Source organism: Callionymus lyra, chromosome 8 (genome assembly GCF_982586985.1).
Source record: "Callionymus lyra chromosome 8, fCalLyr1.hap1.1, whole genome shotgun sequence".
Lineage (NCBI taxonomy): Eukaryota > Metazoa > Chordata > Actinopteri > Syngnathiformes > Callionymidae > Callionymus > Callionymus lyra.
Window position 1 is genome coordinate 13,567,924 of NC_141825.1, and position 22,383 is coordinate 13,590,306.

Here is a 22,383-nt window from a genome sequence, read left to right on the forward strand (position 1 = left end):
TGTTGACAAGCTCTAAAAATATATCTTGTTCTGCTGAAGAAATTAAATACTAAAATATTCCCCAGTTGGGTCAGAAAAAGTTGCCTATGTTGCCATGACGACTACATGAATATGTGTACATTGAACTTAAAGGTGGTGAAGGAGATTTTTTTTCCTTGAGCAGTTTTTATTACATTATCTAAAATCATCTTTATAGTCTAATCTGGAGCTTTCAAATAACTCAAAATAATATTTTCAGTCAACTATCAAAGTAATGGGTCACCTCACTCAATACAAGATATGGTGAGAAGTTTGGAAGGAAAATAAAAATCCAAACATGCGATAAAGAAGGAAAACTTTTGAATTACGTAACATAAAGAACGAAAGATGGCAAAAAGATTCTAGTTGAAATATAGAATTGTTACCATATTTGACAAGTTAACACAAGATGAACCGTGATTTTTCACTATTTGCAAAGTGTCTTTAAAACCTGCAAAAGTTATCTCTGTACTGAAATTGTAATATTAATATAAATAAATATTTGATACTCCAAACCATTTTCAACACTTCATATGTAAAAGTAAGACACAGGCTTAATAATCTTTTTTTTTTTCACATACACACACAAAAAAAAGAAGCATGAATGTATCATCAATGAGTTAAATTATCGTAAAAATAATGATCATAATTTAAATTAATACAAGATTAAAAAACCCAAATATAATTTGAAACTATTTTAACAAGGTAAGAAGTTTGAATTCAAGAAAACAGCTTTGAATCATGTTAGCAAGCTAAAGTCTGCTAGCATCAGCTAATGGCTAATAACAACCTACAGTCATGGAAGAGCTAGCTTAACACGGCTAGCTCGGACAGTTCGGTCATAGCAAATAACAAAGTTAACATCTTTATTGGTATTCAACAGAATTCTATTTAATACGGTAAGATGATGATGAAAGGAAGCTTTACTAATGTTGTCTGACTGCTGTTTGAGTATTGATACTTTTCAGAGTATCAATGTTTTAGACAATACAAATACATTTAATGTAGCAATAGAAAAGATTAACGTGTGATGTTTTGTGTAATTGTAGTGCCAACGTAATCACCAGATTTCCCATCGAAATGCTGCTAAACATTAAATAATGTTCAAGCATAACTTAACACTATTTAAATCAAGAGTCTACATGTTTATGTCTTTAGCTAGTCGCACCAAGATCTCAGGGTATGTGTTTGGCTCGTATAATACGATGCACTCTGCAGGGAGAGTATAAATAAGGAGACTTCATGCTTTTGCCTTTGAACATATAAGCTTTGATTTAAGAGCTTCTCTTATTATTGCCTTCTGCTCTCAGCTGGAGGTCAACAACGTGTGTGATACGAAACTCTCGTAGATAGAATTGGATCTTAAAAATGATACAAACGCAAACCTCTTGGCATTCATTTTATCGTTATCGTGAGAACGTTGGAGAAACACTGGAAATTAGACTTTTCAAACTATAACGGTTGGTTACGAGTTGGTTTAGCTCAGTTTTGGTTAAAGTACTAACACACCTTCCACATATATTGACAGTTTGGCTCGAGATAAATTATTTAATGAATCAATAGCATTTAAGTTCCATGGTTTTAGTTGTTTTTTTGTTTTACTTTACCTGCCTACACACATGAACTGCACAACTAGCTGACATTTCAGAAATGTATAGAAATACCAGCTGAACTTCTGGCCCCGAACGTGCAGATCAATCTATCCTGGCCCCTTGAATGTATGTGCCTGAATTATGAGAAAACTGAATCCCCTCCTCGTTCCTTGGCCAATAATTGGTTTCAAGCCGGATCAATGGAAAGCAGGAATCGGCAGCAGCGGACATGGCTGGGCCTCAGCTGAAAAGTCCAGTTGGCAGTGGAACAAATGCGGCGCCTCATTAAAATCCAAACTCCCGACTCACACAGCCGTTGCACCAATAGAGATCTCCAGGGTGTTTAAGTCTGAAGGTTTTAATTGCTGCATGGTAATTTACTTCCTCTAGATTCCTTCTGTTTCCACTATACAATGATCCCACAAGCACTGATAGCTGGAAATGACTGTGGACTTCAACGTAGAAGCTGTTTGCACTGAGAGTCTTCTTCCTCCTTTCCTCTCCTTCAATCTGTCACCGTCACAGTCACACGACTGTGTGAATGCTTTTTGGCAATTACGAGCGATGACTCCTCGCTCAGCCTCTTCTATTCCGTTTCCTCTTGTACACTTCTTTGCCCCTTTGCTGGCTCTTCCTGCCTTTTCATCTGGAGTGTTTGGCTCTCGTGACCTCTCCATCTCTGGCTCTCTTCAGGTACGACCCGGCAGCCGAAGGAAGGGGAGGTGCCCGGGGTGGACTACAACTTCGTGAGTGTGGAGCGCTTTATGGAATTGGAGCAAAGTGGAGCATTGCTAGAGAGTGGAACTTATGAAGGTAAGAGTTTTCTGCTTTCACTTTATTTTCAATGTATGATTTCCTTTGACACCTTATGCATCCAAATATTATTTCTTTCTATTAATGGTGAAAATGTATGATTGATTAAGGAGCTCAGACATTTTTTTCAGGTATTTTTCTGTCACTGTGTTTGAAACTAAAAGTGTAATTTTAACCAAAACCAAAAAGTGAATAATGAATATTTTAAACACAATCCAAACTGTTGGCCAAACAAGAATTGCTAAAAATTTTATAGCATCAAAATAAAAGCATGTATTCTGTATTTTTAATTATTGAATTTGAAGGCCTATTTTGCTTCTTATAAAATGCTACTCTTACTCTTATTAAATCTTCCTCTTAAGACCTTCTTTGAAGCACGAATATTGAACTGCTTTTTTCAATCCTAAATCTATTAAATCTTCCAAATTAATTTTGTTGTAAATTTGTTTACAACTGATATTATCATCAACTATAAAAAAAAACAACTGTATTTTGGTGTACTTTGAATTAGTAATACATTTGATCTTGATCATACTATATATACTGTATTTAGAGCTCGTGTGGGTCACATAACATAACTTCAATATTTTTACTGCGATTGTTGACTTAATGGAAAGAATCTCATGAATCTCATGTTCACTTGATAAATGTCCTGGAGAGAGTATTTAAAAATAAATAAATTGTAACAATAATTCTAGTAGACATCAGCAGTCTCTGATGGTAAGCTTTTATTATTATATTGTCTTTTATCTCTGCCATTTAGTGTAATTGGTCACGTGGGATTGTCTGTTGTTTTTTGTTTGTATAAAAAACTCATTTGACGTCTCTCAATGAACATTCCACAATTGGCGAGAAATGGGCTAATTTAGATTCTGATGTAGCATCATTTGGATTATGTGACATTTCAAAAAGTTTCATTAAGCACTTTTGCTCGCTCAACCAGCTCCAGTAAGAACTACTACTAAGTGACTATATTAAAACAATTTCTTAATATTGTTAATTTGCCATGTTTTCAGACACAATGTAAATATAAAACAGTTTCATTGGTTCTCTACCTGTTGAACCACTGAGGCTCAAGCTTATTTTTATTTGAGCGCTGTGAGCGTACAATTCTTGAAATGACAGTAGAGAGATCATTGAAGAAATCTCAGTGGAACCACAATGTGCTGTATTTATATAACAAAAGGACATAAAATCATTCTCATTGATTCCTCTGGAGATGGACAGAAGTGGAGGTGATGTTGTGCTGCACAGCACTGATGCTTTGTAATGCGATATTCTTTTGCTCCCTAAAGTACGGGTCAGTACTTTGTTGTCCAAGGCTCAGACATGGTGTCAGAAAAGTCACATGAGAACGCTTTGGGCATTTGATTTGTGTATATCTTTTTCAATCCGTTAAATCTCCTCTATTCTGTGTCAACCTTTCGTCGCTTTGGGAGACTAATGTTACATTATTTAAACTGTAGCTTCTCTGCGAAATGTAAGTCGCAGCCTTTGCCAGAAAGTGACCCGAAGTGTTGCAAAGTGAAACTCTAGTTTTATCTGCCTTTTTGATGATGTATTCTTTATTTATGGGTGAAAGGGCGGGGGGGCAATGTTCCCTCTAATTTTTTTTCTCTGTCTCTGAGCAAACACATCATCTCCCTGAGCGGTCTCTTGTAGTACTGCATCATCAGACATACTGTCATCAGGCCAGTATCGCATCCATTCAATATTAACTTGGAATAATTATTGATTTATATCATAAACTAGTCATCTTTCACAATTAATTAAACACATCCTAGCTACAATATTAGGATTTAATTATCAATTTCTCTAAATTATTCGGAGCTGGGATCAAACCCACAACCTCTCTTAACACGCTTATCATCTGAGCGATGACACTCCATACTTGTACAATATATGAGAATGATAGTCCCACAGTGAGCACTGTGCAACACACCTGGTCCAGGCTTTATTTGAGAAATACGAGAACAAATAAAGAATGCAATTTCAAAATGAAATATCTTCAGTAATTAGAAATGACTGTAAAAACAATACTAAATATTGAAAAGTTGAAACGGTATAGTATTTTTGCAGTGGATTAAATTGATTATTATCAATTAATAACCACACTGTACTTCATATTTGTTTTTTTGTTTTTGTTTTATTTGAACTTGAATTCCCATCAACACAAATTATAAACTAAGTGTCATAATAGTGCAAAACTAGCATAGTGCAAATATCAAGTAAAGTGCAAATGTCTAGTAAACAAATGTGAATCATTTAAACCATGGCGTTGAACTAACTTTTATTTTAAAATAATAAACAGGCCTGCTCTGGCCCCACATTTGTTGACCAAGGCTTTCTTGAGCTCATAATGAGATTCATTTGAGAGCTTGCACTACTCTAATTTTTTCTTTTGGCTGATCCACTTGAAAATAAATAACCGTAAGAGAATCTGAGAACTCAAATAGTGTGAGAGACTGTATTTCTCACTGAGATATAACTAAGATCAAATTGAGAAATATTCAAGGGTGTCACAGTATGTCTCATTTGTCTCTTATGTTGAGATCAGGAAAATAGACTTTAGAGAAAGTGCTCACTGTGAAACTTATTTCTCAGGAAAGACATTTGAGAAGAATGAGATCTCATTTTCAATTTTGCTTTGCTATGGGAGCTTGATCGCAGAATGTCAGCGGTGTTGTTTTAAAATGTTGTTAAGCGCTTTGTGATCCTAGTCTGTGAAAGGCTCTTTACAAATAAAACGTACTTAAGTTATAATGACTCTATCACACTGTTTGTATATATAATATAGTAAGAGACGCAGAGGCCCGCCTTATTTTGCTTCTGATTGGTTCATATTATGCGGTGCTTTGCAAGTGGATTTCAAATAAATCTCAGGAAAAGCATTTCAATATTTTTGTAACAGGATTTGTTAACAAGTCCAACTACTTTGTAAAACTTTAGAAATTAGTTCAGATATACTTAATAATTATACAGCTTCATTTTCAAAAAGCCAAAAAAACTCATTAGTTAAGCAATTCTTTGCATTTGATCATCGTAATTGGCTTATATAGCTAGAGACTATATTTTATATTATGAAAAAATACACATTTGCTTACGTAAGACCCTGTAATGTTTCATGTTTTTGCTCATACTGTGCTCTTCATCTTCATGTTTTCATTGGCTAAAAAAGATGACTTTTTCTTTTCCAAATTATTCTTTATTACTGTTATATGCCTTTCGTTGCCAAATGCTGTGTTTCCTTTCCATTTATTTAGTGATGCTCATCATTGGGCTTCCTACTACCACCCACTAAGTTGAAATATGAATTTTTACTGAGCTTAAAACTACACAAAACTGCACACTACTTGACTTTGGAACATTATTTCCTGAGATCTCTAACTTAAAGGGCAACTAATGTAAAAACCTGACATGTGACTCACTTCCCTGTTTCAAATGTTGAAGTCTTCCTCTTCAAGATGCAGTAAGTCCCTCACCATGTTGATGTTTAAAAGTTATTACTTTATTAAATTTCTCCCCCATCTGAAATCTTGGCGAACAAGAGGTTACAAGAGTGAAGTTCATTATGACGTAATAATGGCTTCACTCCTCCTCCAGCCAGCCGAAATCACACTCCCCTTGTTTAAACAATGAGTCCCATGGTGGTGGAAACTTCCAGGATCGATGACGCACAGTGACAAACCTCGATGCTTGAACATTCAAAGCAGATAGGACGTGGTTATGGTAAATGAGATTTCATCTCCAGAAGACAGTTTTGTACAAACCGACAAATACTGTTGAGTACAATAAAGGTCCAAGATCTACTTAAGACGCACTTAAATCAACACATTAGTTGACCTCAGATGAATAGTCCAGAATAGCAGGTGCTCCCAATGCCAGATCTTAAATCTTGCTGAGTATATGATGAGCACTTATGCAATTGAATAACAATAAGAACCATTTAAACTAATCAAATTCCTGCACAATGAATGGTAACTGTCAGGGTTACGAAATCAGCTATAAAGTGATGATTTAACTTTGGGCTTTTTATGTGTTCTGTATTGGCTTCAGCCTTTATCCACTCAGCAAGACAAGGGAGACGGTTAAATATCTATTATTTAATCTGGCCCGTACGTCTGTGATTCTCACTCCTCACAAAAGGGAAATAAATGTATTATATTTGAAACAGTGAAAGTAAAAGCGATGAAGTACAAGTTCCTACAAGTTTCTGTTTTTAAATTGTGATTCATGTCTACTTCTTAAAGGCCTTGGAAAGTCCACAATGCGATGTGTCATATCCTCCACAAGAAATTTGCTGGAGCTTGTGATTACGCATGAACACCTACCATCTGTGGTAAAAATGTTGTTGTAAAGATCTTGAGTAAGATGCTTCAAAGATGAGACGGTTCTAGCGACCAAGGTTACGCAATTCATTTGAAAATATTTCAAGTTGTTTTTTGGCTTTTTTATGTGAATTATTTTTTTCAATTGAAAGTGTGTTACACTTACCTTGAAGTCTGTTTGTTGTGTTACTGCTGGCCCGGCATTGTGGTGGTGTCGTTATTGCTTGAATGGTGGCCATGATACCACCCGTCCTAATATCCGTCTGCCTCCTGCTGGCATGAAAGCCAGCTCTTTTCTGTCGACACTTTAGTGCTGATCCTCCTTTTTGTGATATTGCACCTCCCAGCTCAGCAGTAGGTTTGGAACCATTGCCCGATTCCACGTTTTGTGATGCCTCTTTGTCTATCCTAATTCCTGTCTGAGGGAGGATAAAATAACACATCTCCTAAATCCTCAGTCATCATCCAAATCCTGGAAATTCTTGTTTTTTTATTCAGATTGAACTGCTGTGACTTCTAAACGGTCCGTTTAATTTGACTTGTAGATTTAGAACTGATAGAATCTTTGCTAGTACTGCTATACAAGTGATTTACCCAAAGGACCTTCATGCATTTTCGCTTTCAAATTCCTCAGCAGCAGTGGGTGTGAAGGGTTGAGGGAGGGTCAGAGCTATTTCTGTGTTTCACCTTCGCCAGTGCGGTTTCTACAAGAAAGTTGCAGATGTGGTGATGCTACTTAGTGTCTTGTCCTTTTATCGTTTTGTTGCTGGTTCTATTTTAGGAAAGCGAGGAAGACACGGACAGACTAATTGAAAGCAAAACAAAAAACAAAAACCAAACAAGGTGCTGTTTATTGAAGTCTGAAGGTTTATTGCCATCCCCCCTGAAACACCGGCTAATTCAATAGAAAAACACTATGAAAACAACAAATCACAATCTAAATTTAACTGATTGATTCCTGTATATTTACCTCCACTGATACTTATCACCTTAAGATGACCTTGGATGACTTAACCCGTGTTATTTCAGGGTCAAGGTAGAGGTCCCAACAACAAGTGATACCTCAAACCTTTGGGTCACCTTGACCCTGGGATAACACGAGGGTTTGTTTAAGTTCCGTTTGTGGACATACGGCTTGCAATTATAAAATTGTAATCTAACCAGGCAATACACTGTTTTTGTTAGCTATTTTTACAACCCCCACAAAAAAAAACTACTTGAGACAACCCAATTTAAAAGACACTTCGCTTATATTTCTTAATTTGTTTTTAAGTATATTGGAAACAATGTTTTTTTTTTCTTATTCCTCTAACATTAAGAATCACGTTATGCATGGAGGGTCTTGTTTTATACAAAAAAAAAAGTTCCAGCCTAAAGCAATGTTTACATTAAGTAGAAAAACTTTTGTCAAAAATAAAAGTTGGAAAACTTGGAGAGGATTTTTTACAGCTTATAAAAAAATAAACTATCTTCATAGCTTCGTTAGCACATTTTGAGGTAGTCGCTAACTTAGCATTGTTGTCGTTTATGCTAGTTAAAGTGCACAGAAATAATAACTTTAATAACAGCAGTAAACAAAATATTTCTTAGAAATTTCTATACTAATACTTAACTTTCTTGTTTATTTATTTTTAGAAATAGTAAATTAATTATATTTTGCATACTTTAAAACATAAAGTAGATAATTAACATGACATGGTTATTTTAGTCTGTTGGCATAAATGAAATGCAAGGTTAAATGGATGTGGACTCCCTGTTGCGCAATAAGTCCTTTTCTTTCCAGGTTATTTTCTCTCCTCTTGTCTTGCAGATTTATGTCTACATGTTTTAAACTCTTGGAACATACAATCCCTCTGATGTGAGCATGTGTTCATCGTCCTCAGACAACTTCTACGGCACACCCAAACCTCCAGCTGAGCCGTCCCCAGCAGCCCCTCCTCTGAATGTGAGTGAGGCCCTGCTACCCGGAGCCCGGCCCAGCGCCCAGGGCAAGAGGAAGAGGAACCAGTCCGTCAGCAACATGGAGCAGCGCGCCAGTCTGGAGCCGCCCGAGGAGGAGGAAGAGGAGAGCCCGGTTGTCAACGGCAACGGGGTGGCCATCACACCAGGTAGCTTAGGACGGGGGAATCTTGTTTCCATTCCACTGACAATGCAGTCGTCCTCACTAGAGCCATGTCGAGAATTTACAACATCATATATCGGAGGGGAAATGAATTCTGTTGGCTCGGCTGCATTCCCAGGGGTTCTCCCTTCTCATCTCGCTGTTCTAATGAGCAAAACAAGCCAGACGCAATATAAATTGCTACAATCAATTTAATTTTACCTCATGGATGAATTTGGATTCCAGTTCCATATCCACACTCTATATAACCAGGACAGCTTGAAGTCCGACCACAACGGTACCCAGACCAGACATAACGGGCATTTTAATAGACTCTGCCGGCGCCGGCGGCGGGCGAGGATAACCTGCAGTCACAGAACCCTCAAGGACGCTTTCATGTCCTGACTTTTCATCACTGCTCTGAGTTTTATTCTGGCTGCAGCCCATGTCCTTCTGTCCCTATATATTCCTCAGTCCGTCCTTCTGTCTCCGCAATCCTGCCACTGGCCTTTGTCCTTGTTTCTATTTATACATCGACTCACCCGAGCACCGTGGCTCGCTCCTCTCTTCCTCTTTCTTTTGACCTCTGCAGACAATTCTGTGGTGTCCCTTGACTTCCAACTTGATTTATCACCTGTGATGCTGGAGCCTGTCACATTTTGTCTTCCAAGACTCGTGGTTCCTACCATGAAGACAAGCATAGGTCGCACTTTGGAAAGAATGTAGGCAATACAAGACGAAAATGATGTTTAGAAAGTTACAAAGACAAATTTAAGCAAAAGAACAAAGGTGTAAAGTGTTCTCTTCGGCCTGAAAGCAATATTAAGTACATTTTTGACATTGTTCATTATTATTTTCAAGTTTTCTATAATGATTAACTGTCTCATCATTTGGGAGAACACTCCAGCGATTATTTTAATGAACATAATGTTTACATATGTTTTCTTGTTTTACAAAGAAAATTGAAAAGATTTAAATGCTGAACGGTGGCAAAATTGCGGTTATGCTATTACTGACACAAGGGGGAGTTGGAAACACTATTTTAAAACTTACTGAGTGGGCCTTGTATAATTACTTGCTGTCAAAACTACCAGTTTATTCTGCATCATTCATTGTTTTTTATGTCAGTGTGAACTTTAGTGTTTTGGCACTTACATTTTCCAATATGTGTTGTTTTAGTGACTAAAAATATACTGTGACTCAGCAACCAAGCAAAGTTTCTACATCAAATGCATGATATTGCCAAGTGGAGGATTGTCTTAAAATCTAATAGCTTTTGAATGGAATAATTAAAAGGTAAACATGGCCTAAAACAATACAATTATATATTATAACAAACATGCACACACATTGAATGATACACTGGAAAGCACTACTGTTGGACCACCCATGTCAGAAACCAGATCCACAGCCATTACGATGAAGAATACAATGGTGGTAGACCAAGACAGTCTATATGAGTGACCCTACCACCAGACATGGCCAGCACAGGCCACATCGTTGTTACAATTGTTTTTTTATTTAATTCAACCTAAATTGTGCCTAAGGTTTTTTTTTATTTAATCTTGTCTATAATGAAATTAAATCTTACAAATACTAAAATTAGCTCAATTTACCAAAATGTCAACAATAACAATGCATTAAAAAAAAAAAGAGAGAAAGAAACAAATATCCTTATTGCGATTTCCTCACTGACCAAATAATTGAACCCTCTAAAGATAAAGGCTTAACAATTAAGAAGATTTAAAAGGTCTATGATACTTGGATCCTTCTTAGCAGTTAATGGTGTCCTGGCAACAGCCCAGGAAATGGTCAATTAAGTCAAGATAAGAAGGTAGTTTCTCTTCATATGCAAGAACATGGATATAAAAAGACATTCAATATTTCTAGAGACACAATTGGGAGAATAATCTGCAGGTTTAAGGCTGAAGGCACAGTTGATACGCTGCCTGGGTAAAATGGATAAAAAGGATGCTTTTGCTACTGCTGCACCTCAAGTGAAAGGTGGGTAAATGCCCTGGTGATATCTGAGGAACTGTGACAGTACTTGTCAGAGGGAGGTACTCAGGTTATGGCCCAGACAATAAGGCGCAAACTGCGAAATAAAGGACTCCATGCCAGGAGTCACAGGAGCACCCCCTTGCTGACACCAAAGCACATTTCCTGTTTGCCAAAAACCATGTGGACAAACCACAAAGGTTTTGGGGATAATGTTCTCTGGAGCGAAAAGACACAATTTGATTCTTCTTATGTGCATATGGATCAAGGTTTTGTCAGGAGAAAAAAAACAAACAAGGCCTATAAAGAAAAGAAAACCTTCCCTGCTGTGAAGCTAGAGGAGGGTAAGCCTTCGGCTGTTTAACTTGAAGCCTCTGCCCATTAGGAAAGATGGTTCACCCGTAGATCTCTGCAAGAAACGTGTGTCAAGCTGTGTTTGATAATAATATAATAATAAAAATCATATTTATTGCACTTTTTATGACACACAAAGACCCTCGAAGGACAAGACTTAAGTATGAAAAAGACAATTACGATTACGCATTTTTTTGCAGGTGGGTTTGAGGATTTAAAAGTCTTAAGTGAGTCGAAGTTCCTGATCGATTTCACGTCAGAAGGACGTTTTACTAAATACTAAGGATGTCTGTGAATAAGTCGGATATTTTTTTTTATTAGTTAATCGTGCAAAAGAAAGTTAATGGTATATGACAAAGAATTTGGTCGTAATTTCAGTGGCTTTTTGTCTATTTTATCCTCTTATCTGATCTGATTCTGAACAATATTTAATACTTTTGAACAAAACTGTATATGGCTTGGATCGCCCTTGTCATGAAACACCAGATTAAATTAGATCAACTCGGTGAGAACAAGATAAATAAATTATCAGAGAAAAACTTGTAGAACGTAGTTTTTTTTAGAGGCAGACAGATCACGTCGCCTGGATTAGTGGACGACAGCCGGGGGGAACAATTAAGTATGTGGCGCTTCTTTTTTTAAGACCTGTTACCTTTGCAGGTGCTAGAAAACCAGATAACTCTCCCACTATTTTGACTGCAAATGAAATTAAACTGTATTTAAACCACTGTAATCAGAGGAAAAGTCCCTGAACTTCTGAAGAGACACGTCAAAACACATCAGCGTTATTTCTTTTGACGTGTCTTCTGCATGCAGCGCTCCTCGTCCTCTGACTTCCCCACCAGTTCTCGTCCTGACGCTGAAATTATTTTCTCGTGTTTCTGACTCAGACTCTGACCCCCGAAGTCTCCGTGTGGCCTGGTTTCTTTTGCTTTTGACATCTCCATGTTGCTTCCTCCTCATGCTCATTGTCCTCAGACCTTGACTCTCTCTCTCCGGGGGGGTGGGGGGGGGGGGGTCCGACACTCCGCAGTGACTCTGACTCATCATGCATGGCGTGTCGTGTTCATCCAGGATGTCCGTGTGTGTGTGTGTGTGTGTGTGTGTTGTTTTTGTCCAACGAGACTCAGACTGTCGTTCTATGAAGGAGAAAAAAAAAAGAATGGTAACAACTGTGTGTTTCTGCTCCACAGAATCTAGTGAGCATGAGGATAAGAGCACTGATGCCTCTGGGGAGGTTGCCGTTGAAGTCTCCTGTCAGGCCACAGCTTCAGCAGAAGCCCCCGCCGAGGAAGAAGAAGCAACCAAATCCCCCTCCAAGTCCCCGGCCAAAGTTCCAGATGTAGACGAGGAGGAGCTGGGTCCTCTGCCCGACAACTGGGAGATGGCGTACACAGAGAAGGGCGAGGTCTACTTCATCGAGTAAGAAAATCGAACATAGGAGTTACCTAAATGAATTTATTTTAAAAAAAGTTTTTCTTCGAAATGCATATAGGAGCCGGAAAATCTAAATCAAGTTTTATTTCCGGGACCTTGGCTGAGCGATCACTCATGAGCTAAGTAAGACGCCATTAAGCCTTGGCGCGCACCCAAAAATATTTTTAACTTTAACATTGTGCAGCAGGACGTTTCTGACATTTCCATTTATTTCTCTGTGGAAGTCTTAAAAGCACCTATATAGAATATCTGACATATTTACCCAGACTCTACTTATGATTGCTCGGACTGAGTGCAGACCTTTATACGATTTAACATCCAGTTCTTGATTAAATATATATATGGTAGAAAAGAGAGTCTTAAATAAACACTTTAAGCTTAAATGCTTCCCTGCAGAGTAAATGAGGATTTAGTGAGAGTTGGAGATGGATGTGAAAGACCTTTTCACATATTTTATCATTAGTTCCACTGCTTTTAAAAACCCGCAGCTAACAAGTTTCTGCTCCCTTTGTTTTTTTTTACCAGTCACAACACCAAGACCACATCGTGGTTGGACCCTCGACTCGCTAAGAAGGCAAAACCTCCAGAAGAATGCAGGGAAGATGGTGAGTGTTGATGGTTCTCTTCTTATCTTGTATCTTTTGTACTGTTCTCAAACCTCCTGATGACTTTCATGTGCCAAAACTTATGTTTTATTTTCTTTATTCTTTGAAAACAGCCAGTTTAATTAAAAAGTATGTGATCTAAATGTATAAAGAGCTGTTTTCAAAATGTAGGGATTACATGGTAAACACAGACTTAAACATTTTGCAAACTTATTTTTTATCTTATAGTAATACTTTGTTGCCAAGTCACGCAACAATGTTGTGGATTAAATGGTTGCCTTCTCTCAGGCCTTTTGTCCTGACTAGGTAGATTTGCAGCTGAGTGTGAAGCTGCCAGGATGAAAATCTTCTTCTGTGAATCTAAGACCATAGTTATCAGTCGGAAAATCATGGAATGATTAGTCTAGGTTGAAGAAAAGACCCACTTGTAAATGAGCGAGTAAAACATGGAGCATGAGATCAACAGATGGGTCGATGCGGATAAGATGAAAAGCTCAGACATTCAAGAGACACTCAACATAGAACAACTTCTCATTCACGTCAAGAGAAGCCAGTTCTCATATATATATATATATATATATATATATATATATATATATATACAAAAACATTTTACTTTTTCAATATAATTCATATTAGCGTCAAGACACTTTAAAATAGGTTGATTTTGCCTAAAAGAAAAGAAAAATAAGGTATATTCAATATTGACAATTGTAAAACAGAAAGCACAACAGAGCATATTCGAAGATCACTAGAATTTAATTAAAAATACATTTGGAAATAACCTTAAACTGGTGGATTTTTCAAATGCGCTGGTGATCTCATGACACTATTTTTAATTGAATTGATTTATTTATTTATTAAGGTACTTGCAGGCATGAAATTGTTCGTTCAGGTGAACTCGCGCAAGTTTAAAAATACAGAGCCACAGACTTGACATAGTAAAAATAAAAGTAATTTTGTCGCCACAACTTAATCTAAATCCTGTATTTCATGAATGGCAGTTTTCTCCCCTGAACTTCCCCGTGTAGCTCAGTTGCAAGAGAACACCCAACTCTGCATTTTCAATTGTTTTAGAAATGTTATTCAATTGGTTTAGAAATATATTTTTTGTGAATATTAATACACAATATGATGGACCATAATGTTGTTGGGGAGAAATGTTATTTCGTGGCTTTAATAAAAAAAATGTACCTTGTAAAGTTTAGAGTTACTAAATTGAAGAATATCACATTTTTTCAGAGGTGCAACACAAGTCTATATTTATCAATTTGTCACCATGTTTCATCTGGGATGTTATTTGTGACCAGCGCACATGTCCGACCTTGAGGCGGTAATTATTGCTTAGTGATATTTTGAGCCGTAAATCAAAATACGTGTGGTGCTGCTGCTCACTGACATGAGTACGTGGAGCGATGAACACTATCGCTGCTCTTCTTCCTTAAAGAATCTCCTCGCGAGTCGCTCAAGTGTTGCAGCTGAAGTGAGGATCGGCGTATGATGTATGAAGATGATGAACGTATGTGCTGTCGCACACTTGAGCCACTGGTGACAGATAGCAATCAATAACTCTCTTCACCTACGTTTCAATCTTCTGCACCTTTTCCATCTCCTTCTCTTTCCTTTTTCTCTCTCTCTCTCTGTAGCACCTTGAGTCCTTGTAACCCCCGTCTTACTCTGCCCGCTGAAGGAGTGGACTGTGAGGGGAATGTTAATAACTCTGCTGGACTAAACACAAACACACACACATACACACACAATAGTCGACCGTCAAACCGTTGATTGTTTCTTTTTACTTACAGCGGCATTTTTTTTCCTGCCAACTTTCTGTCAACCGTAATGCTTCCAAGATATATATTTTTGTTTTAACGTTACAACTGTGGTTTTTGGCTCCATCTGGTCTCCTGTTTTTCTCCTCATTCGTTGACGTTTATAGGACTCGAGGGTTGTCAGGCACAGAAACAAACATTTGAGTCAGTAGGTCACATTTTTTTCTTTACCTTCTTGTGGGAAAAACCACCTGAAGGAATTATGATCTTTTATTATCTGTACATTTACTCGCCAGATAACTTGTAGTAAAACATGGACAAACCTGTCCATTATTTTCAGTGTCAAGGGTCTTTCAAAAGTACAAAATAAAAATGTGCCAAGTTAGTATTTTTGATGCACGGATATGCACCTGAACTCGCCACAGTGACAAATGTAGTAGTGAGGATGAATGATTATAATTGGCTGATGTACATATTTGATATATTGTGACCAGAAGTCCTTATATATTCTAAAAGGAAACTCTCCCAAATCCTAATCAGTCATAAAGTAGACATTGGAGCATTTTTTGTCATTAAAACAAGTATAATGCTTTTTACTTATGTAGGTCCTTAGTGTCCTCAAGGGATACCACAAACACATTTTTTTTCAGGCCTCTGGGTCACTTTGACCCAAAGACAACACAGGGGTTAAAAAAATCCTCTCTGCTGTACATTATTTTACTTAAAGTTGCAACATCAAATTATTGCAATTCATTATAATGCTTTTTCCATTGTTGACGTTCATTTAAATCATATTTACAATCTTAGGCTAAAGATATTTACTAGTCGTTAAAGATGTTTGAATATATATAATTTTTTTTGCTGCACAGTAACTTATTTTCCTCTTTGAATAGAATTTTTTGTCATCTCAAAATACTTTTTATGTTCTGGTCCTGATGGTCATGAAGATGTACATTATCAGAAACAGGTTTAAAGCGCCTTTTGGCTGAAATACAGCCTTCCTGGAGGTGATCCTAAAACTTGGCACACCTTTTTTATTTTTTATTTTATTGGAGCTTTCCTTTCAATCTCTCCCGGCAGAATAAATCAGACTCGGCCTCGCTGGATGTGCTCGGCCGGAGCCAAGTCATTTTACACTCTCCCTCTGCAGGGTTCACGTCCGACCCTGGTCGGGCCATTTCAGGACTCAAAAGTTTTCCTGAAGTTAGTGTGAATGTTTCTGGCTGCAGGACTTGTGAAAAGGTATATAAAAGCTTTTATTTTCACTGATATTCCCACAGCAGTCCTTACATCTCTCTAACTGCAGCGTCCTCATCATTACAACAATGAAACGTCGAGGCAGAAACTTCTCTTTTTTCAGTTACTGTGAACGTCCAGTTCAGGGAAAATTGACTGTAATCGTCTGGACGTCATGAGGTCAAACTGTAACACTGACCACGGCGAAATGTTTTGTCAGCTAACTTAATTATTTTTTACATATCTTTATTATTATTTGTTCAACTCGAAGTGAAGATCTGATTAGATTCAGACCCAAACGACTGAACAACCAACAAACAAGGAAAATTGCACACGATTTATCCCGAATATAAAAGCTCCAAAAAATAAATGTAAAATGAAGAATGACCAGGATTTCAAGTCTCCACCTAACAGTCCAAGTAAACTCAAAGTGCATCACAAATAGAGTGGACATCTTAGAAAGCCTTAGGAAGAACAAAATAACAAAGAGAGCAGTGACCCTAAAAACACTTGCTGAAGAAAACAACAAAAAGTAGGCACTGGCACTAGAAGAACAAAATTCTAAGAATGAGAAAAAGTAACCCACAAAAAATGGAACCAAGAGAAGAATATAGAAGTTATACGCCATGACTCAGCAATTATAATCTGGCGCCTGTTGCTTGAGGAGAGGTGGCTTCCTGTGCAGGCGCCTTGGACCAGAACTAACTCTAGACTTCCCGTCTAATTGATGCTTTTTCTCGTTGTTAAGTTTTTTTCTTTGGCTTGACGGCCACTAACAACAGTCACTGTATACCAGGGCTGGATTCTATTACCTCAGGGGCCACATTATATAGTGTGAGGGTTGCGAGGGGCTGTAAAAAAAAAAAAACAACACAAGTAAAAAAGGAAAAAGAGCCCAGTATGCAGTAATTTATTTTAAAAATATATATAAGATAACTTTCATTTTTTAATATGAAATCAATATCCACTCGTAGAATTGAGGGTCAAAAAATATTTTAAAAAGAATAGAAGTCCAGAAAAGAAGTTCAAAAGAACTAATAAAACTTAAATTAAGAGTTAATACAATAATAAACACAAAATAAAACGTGTCGTCTGCCAAATGCTCTACTCGGGTCAGTTCTACTCTGACCTCATGGGGCCACATGAATACAGTCAAAGGGCCCCTTCAGGACTGTGATCGCCCCCTGCTGGTCTAGCTGCTCCTCGCTCCACCTAGAGTGCAAGCGTTGCAGTGGAGCCTCATTGACCAGAACATGTTTGGGGTCCACTAGGAGAAAAAGCATGAATCTCAGTCTCGGCTAAAATAAGTGTTTGGTATTTTCCCTGCTTTGTGGAGGAGATTAGCTAGCGTCTATTTTCGGTAATATCGAGCAATATTGAATCCAAGTCGGTCTCCATCGCCGAGATCCTCGATGACGCATCCTCTCGCAGCACCTCTGAAGCGATGTCTTCCAGGCTGAGATGCCAGGAGACATATTTTGATTCAGTTTGAGCGGGGCAGCCGCCGCACGGACGGCAGAAGGGAACTACAGCATCCGTCAGTCCTGACTCACGCTTGCGTCACACGTTAGCAAAACAACATCCTCGCAGCTGTAACAACACGCTCATTTAATGTCTGCATAATGAACGTTTCCATTCATATTCTTGTTTCTGGCTGATGTTTTGACTGCAGTGATGCAAGAGCGTTGAACGCCGAGCACATTTTGAAGGAAACGATTCTCCTTCGACGGGTGGTTATTATTTCTGTCCGGAGCTGTTTACCTTCAGCGCTCGCATGTGGCTCGGTGTCTCCGCTGAGTTCAAAGGCTGTCATTTCAAATCCAACTCAGACTTTTTTAGTCCGGCGAGTTCCTTCCTTACGTAACCAAAGCTCATCTTTCTCACCCAAGGAAAAAAAAAGGCTTTAAATCACTGTCATACTCTCAACCCATTCTAACGGTGGTTCTTGCTTTTGAGGAGGACGTTGAAGCAAAGTGACAGAGACAGAAGGTGACGACCGTCACAAGGAGGGTTTAGCCTCCATCACAGTTCGGCCACTCGCACGTGGCCTTTAAAAGAAAGACTCATGCTTAAACATTACCTCTGCCTTGCATCACTATTTTCACACCCCATCACCTCCCCGGGACCTTCTTGCGTCTTCTTTAGTTTCCCTTATTCTGCTTCTGGCTGTTTCTTTCTTGCTCGTCTGCTCACTCGGGTCCACAACATCACACTCTCCACCCGACAAGTGCACCTAGTCGCGAGGAGAAATAGAAAAAACAGATGGATGGTATTTTGTACAGCTGAAGGCCCGTTGAAAGGAAAAGAGAAACTTTTGTTATTGTTAATGGACTTGTTGTCATAGTTACGTACGCTAACAACATGTGCTTCAAATCTTCACTTTAATCATGGTTTTTGGCTATTTTGCCCTACAAATCGACGAATATCTCTCCTCTTATAATGTCTCTACATAATTATTTTTATTAATATTACAAAATCCAAAGTGTCAAACTGACCTTTAAAGTATTTACTTTATTGAATATTGAATAACAATTACTTACTTACTTACTTACTTACTTACCATATCTGGCCCATAAATTCATTTTGAGTGGCCAGTCACATGGTGGTTCTCAATATCAAAGTAGTTGAAGCATGTTCATGTTATAAAGACGGCAGTGTTTAAGATAAGATAAGAAGGATTATAGACGTCAATAATTATACAGAAACTTCCATCCTCCTGCTTATCATTGATGTACAGTTTGCTGGGCGACAACAACGTACAGAGGGAATAATACAATTTAATGAATAACACAAAGTAGAGTAAGTACCATAATAATAGTAAGTAAGTAAGTAATTTATATTTATATAGCGCTTTTCCAGACCAGGGTCACAAAGCGCTTAAACATTCAAAACAATACTCAATAAAATATATACTTAAAAGTTCAAGATAACACAGGGAACAACACAGGAGTCCATCACTAAGGAGTTCAATATCTTGTAGTGATGGACTATTCCTGACTGAACCAGGAAGTAGACAGAAACTGAAGATAAGAACCTGAAACCAGAACCACATGGAGGTCCTGTGTTCCATTAGTCAGATCAGGGAAATGGGAAAAGGAAGATTTGTAAAAATAAATAAAACAAAATGAGTTAAACTAAAATGTTTGCTGTGTAAACAAGTCCAGCCTTGAAATGCTTTCTAATCCTCCTCAGATGTATTTTGGCAGGGAAGTTGTTTATTAAAACTCTTAAAACGTAAAAAGTAAATTCAAGCTTGTTTTTCTCGCTGTGACTGAGAGTTTGTTTGCTGTCATCTCTTGACACGACGTTGATATTTGTGTAAGTCACCTCATAAGCCTCGTAATCCTCGAAGACTGATCACTGGTGCAGCAGATATTCACGGCTGCACTGACACATGTGTGACACACGTTTGGCATTAAGAAAGAAAACCATGTTTCATCACAGTTTGAATGGTCAGTCTTTTTTTTGATGCCAGTCAAACCAAGTCAAACGATCCTCCTCGTAGCTGCAGGATTGTAGTGGCACCACAGCAAGTTCAATAATCTTAACGTGTTAGAATCACCAGCTCCAGTCATTCCTCCTGCTGCAGACTCTTTGAACTTCTTTTTCATATATTAATGATCATCTGAGGCCAGTCGGTGCAACGCGAGGCGAGTCGGCAGTCAGAATAGAAACGCATGTGCAAATTGGTGGCCTAGATCACAGAGCAGAGTTAGTTAAATCGTACCAGAGATTTAAACATCTAAGCCGGCGGCTGTTTCCATTTGACCAGCTTCTTATCAGTCGCTTCGTTGGAACTTTTCCACCTTCATTTATTTAAGTAAACCTAAAGTCTGGGGCAAGAAAAGAGGACGACGACGACGCAGGACAAACACACAATTTAGGATCACAAATTATTTAACCGCAATTTCTCTCCCCGCTTGTTCTGTGTGTGTCTCTTCTGTTCACACAAGTCAAATATTCTACATCTACTCGCCTGTTTAACATATAACCTTACTTTACTGCTCTCACACTTGTAGAATCAAGAATGCAAACACACACACACACACAGCACAAGACAGAGCCCTCAGCTCATTCTGTGGAGGAAAAAAAAAGAGACACTTGGACTGGTGGTTTCCATGGAAACTGTGTTTCGGAGAGGGCACAGACAGGAGCAGGAGTTAGGTCGACATTTAAGGTGGCTGAGTGGGAATTTTAAGGTGGTATGGAGTGTGAAGGCATCTGATCTCGGGGCCTGGAGGACTTGAGGCGTCGTTTGAGGTGCTGGACGTGTCATGGACACGGCGGGTCGACACGAGAGCCGAGAAATGATAATTGCTACACACACACGCAAACAAAAACACACACACACACATTTCACCTGAGGCTGTGATGTCTGAGCTACCTGAGACTCTATGACTAAAATGACAACATTGTCTCTGAGGCGATGCTTGGACTAATGTTTGAAGGTGGAGTTCTAGCTCAGCTCTTTCATTTCCAATAGTGAGGTCATTGCTTATGTAAACATTTCATTTAGATGTATGTGTATGGAAGTATTTCAGAGTCAGCAGAATATTGAATATAGAATATCTCAAATGTTGAATAATTTTTTTAAATAATTTAATTAAATGATTTGCTTATTGAAAAGTTAAATCTATTGACACAAATGAATGAATCAGTGTTTTGCTTTTTAATAATTACATTTGTTAAATGGAATATTTTCTAAATTAATACATTTCTTATATATAGAGTTTGATTATTCTGTTTCCAATAATTAAAAAAAAAGTTTTTTTTAATTCACATTTTCTTAATCGTAGTTCTGTAAAAAGTTTGGATTTTTATGAAGACAACTTAGAGGAAAGTGCTTAATAATTAAGAGACTCTGTCTCACCAGACACATGACAGAGCTTAAAAAAGCTTTTTTTAAAACCTGTGACTCAAAAAAACAGTGTCTCATTAACCAACTGGGCGACAAACACCCTCTTATACCGGTTTATCTGACCGTCAGAGTAAAACATTATTCCTGCTTAAATCCTTTGACATCCAAAACTACCGATTGAATGAAAGATTTAATAAAAGATTTTGAAGACGTCGAAACAAAGTTGACACATTGTCAGGAAAATATCTAAATTGACTTTTTGTCGTCACCTGATCATCTATGATGTAAAATAAACTGTCCTCACTTGTGCAACTAACAAAGATTAAAACTCAGAAAGAAAAGATAACGTAATCAAAGCATGTGTAAAACATATTGGATTAAAAGTGCATTGCTAAGTGCAAAGACAAAAACCCAACTATTTAGTAAAGCGGTCCTTGTTGTTGTTGATCATTCAATGTTGAGCATTTTTTGCATAAATATTACGTAAAAATATATATTTTTTCCCCCCTTTCTTTCTGGTAAAAAAAATGGTTATTTAGTCAAGTTTCACATCTGTTTGTTTTCCTGTAAGTTACAAAAGAAGAATTCTGGAAAAGTCCTTCAATATTAAAAGCCAGCATTTTAACTGCCTCTTATGCTAGTAATGAAAAAAGCTTTAAGATCAAGGTTGCCTCAGAAAAAAGGCTGAGACTAAAAGCACTTGTCCTCGGAATACTCTGCATTTTCTCCCAATAAAAATGAGATTCCTCCGAGGATTATGTGAAACAAAATGTTCGTAGACGAGGCCTGTTGCTGGTCTGTAACACTAGGAGAGTGAAAAGTACATCGTACGACAGATGTGAGGGTTCAATAAAAGAAGCATCAGAGGATCGATTCAAAGGAAATGGAATGTTTTGAAAACAAGAACAGACCTTTAACGGTTCTACTCTCGACGGTGTTGTCGTTCCGGTCCGACCGAAGTGCCGTCGGTTTAACGGACGATGCACCTCAATGTGTTGTGTTACTCTGCTCTAAACTGACTTCATCTCCCTCGCCTGCTTCCTTCTCTTCCAGAGCTTCCCTATGGCTGGGAGAAGATAGACGACCCTATCTATGGCAGCTACTACGTAGAGTAAGTGTCCCAGTTGACCGGGTTAAAACCTGGCGCTCGCTAGTCAAACAGGAAATGCATTTCTGTGGTTAACACGTCCTTGTGAATTATGAATGTTGGCATCTTCACGTCTTGTTTGTCGCTCCATGCCGTTTTTCCACAGAGAAATTGAGCCATAATTAAA

The 22,383-nt window shown here is 37.9% G+C and overlaps 1 protein-coding gene across 2 annotated transcripts in view; it reads left to right on the top strand.

Moving 5' to 3' along the window:
- The window catches only part of magi2b (membrane associated guanylate kinase, WW and PDZ domain containing 2b), a 99,444-nt gene that overhangs the window by 47,819 nt on the left and 29,242 nt on the right, over positions 1 to 22,383 (top strand). For both annotated transcript variants that reach the window (XM_087796733.1, XM_087796734.1), the window contains exons 3-7: positions 2,304 to 2,423; positions 8,635 to 8,859; positions 12,398 to 12,626; positions 13,167 to 13,246; positions 22,163 to 22,220. In XM_087796733.1, the coding sequence (XP_087652859.1) occupies positions 2,304 to 2,423; positions 8,635 to 8,859; positions 12,398 to 12,626; positions 13,167 to 13,246; positions 22,163 to 22,220 (712 nt within the window). The remainder of the gene's footprint in view (positions 1 to 2,303; positions 2,424 to 8,634; positions 8,860 to 12,397; positions 12,627 to 13,166; positions 13,247 to 22,162; positions 22,221 to 22,383) is intronic.